Source organism: Carettochelys insculpta, chromosome 18 (genome assembly GCF_033958435.1).
Source record: "Carettochelys insculpta isolate YL-2023 chromosome 18, ASM3395843v1, whole genome shotgun sequence".
In the NCBI taxonomy this organism is placed as follows: domain Eukaryota; kingdom Metazoa; phylum Chordata; order Testudines; family Carettochelyidae; genus Carettochelys; species Carettochelys insculpta.
This window is the reverse complement of record NC_134154.1, coordinates 25,604,652-25,612,308: the sequence shown is the minus strand read 5'-3', so window position 1 is coordinate 25,612,308 and position 7,657 is coordinate 25,604,652. Positions and strand designations below refer to the sequence as shown.

Sequence of the window (7,657 nt, the reverse complement as noted above, 5' to 3'; positions counted from 1 at the left end):
GTCATACTTGCATCAGATTTCATTTGTATTGTTGTTTCACAATCAACCCATTAACACTCATCTGACCAATCCTCTTTCTTTATCCAGGCTTGGGACTAGCATGAAACCCCTGCTTCACTTCATGGTGGAGTTATAGAGAGATATTATGGTGAGGGTAAGAATAGGGAAGTGTATAAGATGATCAGGAATATTAATAGGAAGTGGCAGCCAAAACAGATTGTGATCAAAGATGAAAATGATGAGGTGCTCATGAACAAGGAGAAGGTTGTGCAATGATGGATGACATATTGCACCAATTTACACAAAGCACAGTTGGACCCAAGTGTCTCAGAGGGATTGTTTGAAGAATTGAAAGAGGCATCTCCACTGAGCATGTAGAGCAAGACTGATATTTCGAAGGAGGAAGTAGAAAGAGCAGTGAAACAACTAAACAACAAGAGCCCTGGAAATGATAAGATCACGGGAGAGATGATCAAATACGGAGGACAAAGCATGATTCAGGAAATCCACCAACTATGTAATATAGCATGGAAAGAAGGGAAGACAGCTAAGGAGTGGACAAGATCCATGCTAGTAACAATACAGAAGAAAGGAAGTGCACTGGACTGCAAGAACTATGGAACTATTGCCTTAATGAGTCATCTAGGCAAGGTGCTAATGATAATACTGACAGAAGGACTGAGATAGCAGATGGAAAAACATCTAGAGGACGAGCAAGCAGGATTCAGGAAAGACAGAAGTACCATATAGTAGATACTGGCACTAAGATTCATAGCAGAGGAAGATTGATGAAATAACAAGAGCATCTACAATTGCTTCATCGATTTTCAGAAGGCATTTAAAGTACAGATCAGAAAGTGGCTCGGGCAGTGTTGGAGTCATACAGAGTGGAAAGCAGACTGATATGATTGTTGAAGGATTTCAGCAACAATGTGGAGGCACCAGTGAGAGCGTGCAGAGAGTTGGGAAGTTGGTTTAGAATGAGTAGAGGTATGAGACAAGGAGATCCAATGTCACTGAGCATCTTTATCATACACCTAGAGAGAGCAATGGACAAAATCAAGGAAGCAGTAGAAGGGATATCTGCGCACAGGATGAGAATCAACAACGTGAGGTTTGTGGATGACATAGTTATCATTGAAGAAGAAGAGAAGTGAATGAGAACAGTGCAGGTGCTAAACAAGAAAGAGAAGAGGTACGGACTGATTATGAACAACGACAAAACAAAAACAATGGTATATGGGGATAAAGAAATTGGAAGGAAGATCACCGTGGATGGGATCAAACTAGACAATGTACAGAAGTTCACATATCTGGGGGGGCAACACAACATACGATCTAGACTGTAAAAAGGAAATAGCGAGTAGAATAGCGAAAGCAAGAGTGAGTTTGAAGGCAATGGATAAGATCTGGAAAAGCAAAGTGATTAGCTTAGGAATGAAGGTGAGTGTTTTGAAAATGTGTGTATTCAACAACATGTTGTACTGATATGAGACATGGATGATAACGAAAAATTCAAAGACAAGGATACTGGCATTTGAGAAGAGTTGTTATAGAAAGATCCTGAGTATAGGATGGATGCAGAAAGTCACCAACAAGGAATTATATAGGAAGATAAAACGGAAAGAGAATGTACTGCAGAAGGTCATACAATGGAAGTTACAACTATTCGAGCATACCTGCAGATTGAATGATGAATAAAAAAATCAAGACCCTGGTATTCAGCATAATAGACGGTTCAAATAAGAGAGGCAGACCCCACAGAGAATGGGTATACGATATAGTAGACGGTTGCAGACATAGTCTACAGAAACTAAGTCACTCAGCACTAGATAGGAAAAAATGGAAGGACATAGTGAGGGAGGCATCGGACACCAACGGGCGCTGAGCCCATGGTTGTTGATGTTGATGATAATGATGGGTGTGCACCAGAGGTCTGAAAACATTGGACTGAAAGGAGAGTGGCTCCATGAAGGGCCTGATTCTTTGTTGCCTTGAACTCTGCATAGAAATGCAAAGTACTATATTTACAATTTCTAAGTTCCTGAGAGAAATTCTGCAGTGATTCACAACTTGTGCAGCCCAATTTGCTCCAGTGTGGTATAAACCAGAAGATAATTTAATCCATTGTATGTGGGCTTGCATGTGATTCAGAAATAACTCTAGGGCTGTGGCCACACTTGGCCAAATCTTCAAAATGGCCATGCAAGTGGCTATTTCGAAGACTACTAATGAGGCGCTGAATTGAATATTCAGTGCCTCATTAGGATTAGGACACTTCTGGCCGTGGCGCTTCAAAAGTGCCGCTTTCGAATGCTCACTGCTTGGTGCTGCTGCATGGGGGTCCTTTTCGAAAGCACCTTTCAAAATCCCCTTATTCCCCTCAGCTGAGAGGCCATTTTGAAGTTTTTGCCAAATGCGGCCACAGCCTAGAAGTGGCTTACCATGGCTCAGGCTCTGAAATCTTCCTAGATATTGATCCCTGTTTTTCAAATGCTCTCTGTCTAGAAAAATCAAGAGTTGGATGTATCAGTATCATTCACAGAGCTCAGTTAATGTATGAGTTCTAGTCTCAGTTTCAGTGTTAGCAACAGATTATAAGTTTTGAAAAACTATTTTTGCCCACGTATTACCACCTGGAATGGCATTGACAAAACACAAGCAAAATTAAATTAAAGAAACTAATTTGTGAAGTACGTCTTAGAAAACCTTTGGATAAACATAGCATCCACGCTTCATGTGAACTGTCTCTTTAATTTTCAATTTCAAATAACCACAATAAAATTCACTCCAATACATAGGTGAATAGACAAGCGGGGGTTCCCCAAGACCTCTTACACTTGGTTTCCCAAGGATTCAGTTTGACACTAATTTCATCACCTAGGTTCTTTTAACCGGCATGCAGCCAAGCAAAAGTAAGTTCATTAGACTCAAACATAGGGCATGTGATACATCCAAATTTACACAGCAAACCTCTTTCTTCATGTATATTTTCATATTACATTGTATTTATAACACATAACATCACAGATTTTGGGATTGGATAGGTTACTTCATAAGTATCAACCATATACAGTATGCTCTGTCTGCACGCTGCCCAAGTATGGCATACTCTTTACCTCATCTCTACTATCTTACCCATTGTTATTTTGCCCATAGTAAATGGTACCCTGCATATTCCCCCTTACGTTAGTACATTCTGTTTCCACCCAGCTGATCTATTTACCCCCTCAATCCTGTCTCCCAACAAATTATGCCTCTTCCCCTACCAAGCCAAGTCTGTAAGACACAACAGTTCTATTTAGAATGTTTTCATGTTGTAGAAAACAGGGCAACTGCATTAGTCAAGATTTCCGCCTTTTGTACACAATCCACAATAATCAACATTTAAGAAAAGGGTCATTGTTATGGAGTACACATCTGTGTATGGAGACCTATATCCAGCTCATTTGCTCTTCATTTTATTAAATGATTCCTGAATACAGAATATCAAAAGTTTTTCAGAAAATCATCTTGCTCCGAGTTACACTGCTGCTAATTTTACAAAAGTGCACATTCTGGGACTAATTCTACTCTTTGTTGAGCCACAGTCCAGCAAAGCTTTTCCTACATGGCTAAGCATACACACTACCTATGGTTACACTGACCTGAACTGCCAGCAGCAGTATGTAAATGAGCAGTCTTGAGAATGCAAATAGCCACTCACTTTCATATTTACTAGCCAGCTGAGGCTGCTGCCAGCAGAAAAAAAGCAAGGTAAATGTGGGTCTGCCAGCAAAACCCACCCTTTCTTGGCAGCCTTTTATGACTGATTTTTTTCTAGGCATAAGAGGCTGCTGACAAAGCATGGCGAGTTCACTGGCAGAACCACATTTGCACTGCTTTTCTTCTGCCAGCAGCAGCGTGTGCTGGCCAGCAAATATGCAAACGAGCATCTATTTGCATTCTGACCTCTCATTTGCATACTGCTGCAGGCTGTTCGGGTCAGTGTAACCATAGCCACTGTGTATAGCCCCATCAAAGTCAAACCATGGAACTTTTTGCCAGAGGACACTGCAAAGGCCTAAACTACTAAATGGGTTAAAAAAAGAATTCAACACATTAATGGATGATAGATCCATCAGTGCTTTTTAGCCAAGCCAGGCAGGGTTGCAAAACCATCCTCTGAAATGCCCCTATCCTGAGTTTGCCAGAAACTGGGAATGGGCAAAAGGGGGTGAATCACTTGATTACCTGTTCTGTTCATTACTTCTAAAGCACTGGGCATTAGATGATAATGGTCTGACTCAGTAGGGTCATTTTTATGAAGCGTTATACACTAATCTTATCAGGAATGGGATATTATACATCTGTAAATCAAGATGAAGTCCTCTGAATTAATGGAGCTCTACTAGAATGAGACAATAATTAATTTCTCCATCAGGAAAGAGAAAACACAGCTCACATAAAAGCATACCAGAAAATAAAATAACTGGAAATACAAATTCTTTACTTTTGCAAATCAATTTATACACCCTGATCTTGAAAAAGAACAAACACTAGAACATTAAGAGATTAAGGTTTTGTTTTTTTTAATATACTGGAATCATTTCAGAATTGCAGGAGATGATAAAATTGCAAAGACTGGTACATGCACTGACCCTCCATCTGCCTGAAATTGGTTACAGTTATTTTCCCCAGTGATATGCATATTTATTTGTAAGCAATTATGGTTATTCAAATACTAGGGTAATCAGATACAAACTAAAAGAAAAGAAAAACACCTTTCTCTTCCTTATTTTATGCTTTTGTCAAATGAGGAAAACTACAAGTAGAACCTCTCTAATCTAGAAATTTTGTGTCCAGCAACATCCCTAATCTGGCATAATTTTAGTTAGTTGGACGACCATTTATCACTAGGGAAAGTTTGCTTTCAGCCACCAGTCCTGGCTTTCAGTGTTCTGTGCTGTTATTTAGCTGTAATTTACCCGTAAACATCCAGAAAGAGCCCAGTCAGCAATGGAAGTGTTGGCAATACTGCTAGACAATACTGACCTCCCTTGGTCTGGCAAATTCTCTTGTCTGGCACCCACCAGATCCCAAGGGTGTGAGATTAGAGAGGTTCACCTGTACGTGGGCCTAGGCTTAGTAGTACAGTAACCTTGCAAAGCTATTTGTTACCTCCTGAGGAAGAGGGCTCAGCAGGAGCCCAGGTGAACTACTAATAAGCCCCCGCAGAAACGGGCACCGCCTGTGGTGTAAGGAAAGATGCTAGGAGCCATTCTGGTGCTCCCTTCGACGGAGAGCGTTTGTGACCAGCGTGGGAGGCGACGGGACTGAGGCGCGGGTGGCTCACTCCCATGTACCACAGCTCCCAGCTGTGCTAACTGGAGTCACAACTGACAAGCGCCCAGTCACGGTCGCTCACAGCCCCCGTGGCCCCACGTTTACCCCTGCACCCCCACTGGCGCCTCCTCCCGCCCCGCCAAAGCAGAGTCCCACGCCTGCACATGCGCCCCGCAGTCCACCACGGGCTTGGCGTGCAATGGGCCTTTCCCGTACGGCGACACTCTGCACGCCACGTGACCGGAAGTGAGGCAGCCACTTAGACCTAGCAACCGTTACTAAGGGCCTGGTAACTAAGAGAAACACTCTTGGGGAGCAGAAGAAGGAAAAGGAGGAGGGGGAGGGGACGGCAACTGGTAACTGGGGCAGAAGGTCAGGTAAAGGGGGCTGGGGCGAGGGGTGGGGTGCTCGGAGGAGCAGTTTGTCCCCTGCAGCTCAGAGGTCCGTAGCGGTCAGAGCCGGGATAGATGCGGGGTTTCCATTCGTCCCGGCCACAGGGAGTGACCCCGGGAGGCACTGGCAGCTATGGCAGCGCTGTCTGTTGCGAGGAAGAGTATAGGCGTGCGCGGCAGCCGGTGGGATCAGACCCTTTGGGGGAAGTCGTTTGTGGTCCCCCAGAGGCACCCAAAGAAATCGGCCCCTGCTGAGGGGAGTGATACAGGGTCCCCATCAATCCCATTGAACAGAATGATGGGACTCCATCCATAGGGGTCCGTCCCAGCTTTGAGATCTGGGGTCCTCCAGTGTTCATAGAGCTTGTGACTTCCCCTGGAGAAAATATGGGGTTCTCTTGGCCCCTGCAGGGGGTATTCTGCTGTGGGAGAGGATATGAGGTTCCTCTGTTACCCATAAGGGTTGATCCCTGGTGAGGGGTTATGAGGTCCTGCATGTAGCTATAGTGCTCTCTGCTACAGGGATTGATACCTTATGCAGTAATTGCATCCAGGGTGGAAAGATCCACAAGGGCTTCTTGGTCCTGTGAGCTACTGTTTGCTCATAAATACAAATATTTGAATATATTTTTCTTTCTATGGCCTCAGCCAGTGGTTTCCAACCTGGGGTTGGCATGTGTATTGCAGGCAGTCTGCAGAAAAAAAAGATAAATAAAAATGATGGAGGTCTGTGAGCAGTTTTGGGAGAGTGCTTGGTGGTCCTGCCCTAGTGAAACACTGGCCCAAACTAAAAAAAGGTCAACCCAGCTAGGTCACTCAAGGGTGTGAAAAAGTCACGCTGCTGACTGACATTGGTACATTGACCTAACCCCCCCAGACACTTCTAGGTCAATGGAAGAATTCTGCCATCAACCTAGCTACCATCTCTTGTTGAGGTGGATTACCTATGTCCATGGGAGAACACCCCCCGCCCCGGCCGGTGTAGGTAATGTCCACACTGAAATAGTACAGTTTTAACTATAGACAAACTTGCATGATAAGAAGAAATGTACTAGACAGGGTTTGCATTCTTCCTGTCTTTCAGTGGTTATTTCTCCCCCCAGCTCTGTGCATCCCTCACAGGAATTATGCCATACAAAGGTTCACAGATTTCATTGCATCTGTTTTACTGAGTGGCTTTTTCCCTCCAACCCCCTCTTTTGCAGGATTGTCTTCAGGATTCAGTTATGAGTGATCAAATCAAATCAATTGTTGAGAAGCTCAATAAGGAGCCTTTTAAGAAGAACTACAATCTAATAACATTTGACTCACTGGAGTCAATGCAGCTCTTGCAGCTTCTCAATGATGTTCTGGGGGAGATTGACCCAAAGGTAAGGACGGAGTTTAAAAGGCTTGATCTCAAGAGTGGTAGAAGCAGAAATTGTGTAGAAAACCTCCATTTACAGTTGCTTTATATATTTTATGGCATATGTTAGCTTTAGATACGTAGGTTGTGCTAATCTTAGAGAGCTAAATATGTGTAATCAGAAGAGAATCCTTTCTGTCCAGTTACATAGTTATTTTTGTCAAACTAGCAAATATTGGAGACCAGTCATCTTAAGTTTCTGATTAGCTATCAAAATGTGGATATTGATCTTATTCGTATGTACAGTTTTTCTATCTATAGAACAAAATTCTGGTTAGCTCTTGCTCACATCTATAAGGTGGGAAGCGATTAGTAAATGAACTCTGGGATGCAACTTTTGCCTTTGTGTGCCACAAAGCAACGGGGTTGACTGTCCATAATCTAATCTAAGGTCTTACAGTGGCTGACCTATGGAGTGGAATAGGTTTTTAGATCAGAAGTTGTTGGCCATATATCTGAGTAATGACTCTGCCCACAGTGTCATCATGGCCCTGTCTTATCAGGATTACTGAAGTAATCTGTATGACTGGCATAC

At 43.2% G+C, this 7,657-nt stretch overlaps 1 protein-coding gene across 3 annotated transcripts in view; it reads left to right on the top strand.

Moving 5' to 3' along the window:
* Nucleotides 1-5,585: 5,585 nt before the first annotated feature.
* The window catches only part of IFT81 (intraflagellar transport 81), a 97,159-nt gene continuing 95,087 nt past the window's right edge, over nucleotides 5,586-7,657 (top strand). For 2 of the 3 annotated variants that reach the window (XM_075012758.1, XM_075012756.1), the window contains exons 1-2: nucleotides 5,586-5,614; nucleotides 6,923-7,087. In XM_075012758.1, coding sequence (XP_074868859.1) covers nucleotides 6,944-7,087 — 144 coding nt within the window. In that variant the 5' untranslated portion in view covers nucleotides 5,586-5,614; nucleotides 6,923-6,943. Of the gene's footprint in view, nucleotides 5,615-6,842; nucleotides 7,088-7,657 lie in introns of those variants that run through there. The other variant, XM_075012757.1, reaches the window with a different exon arrangement.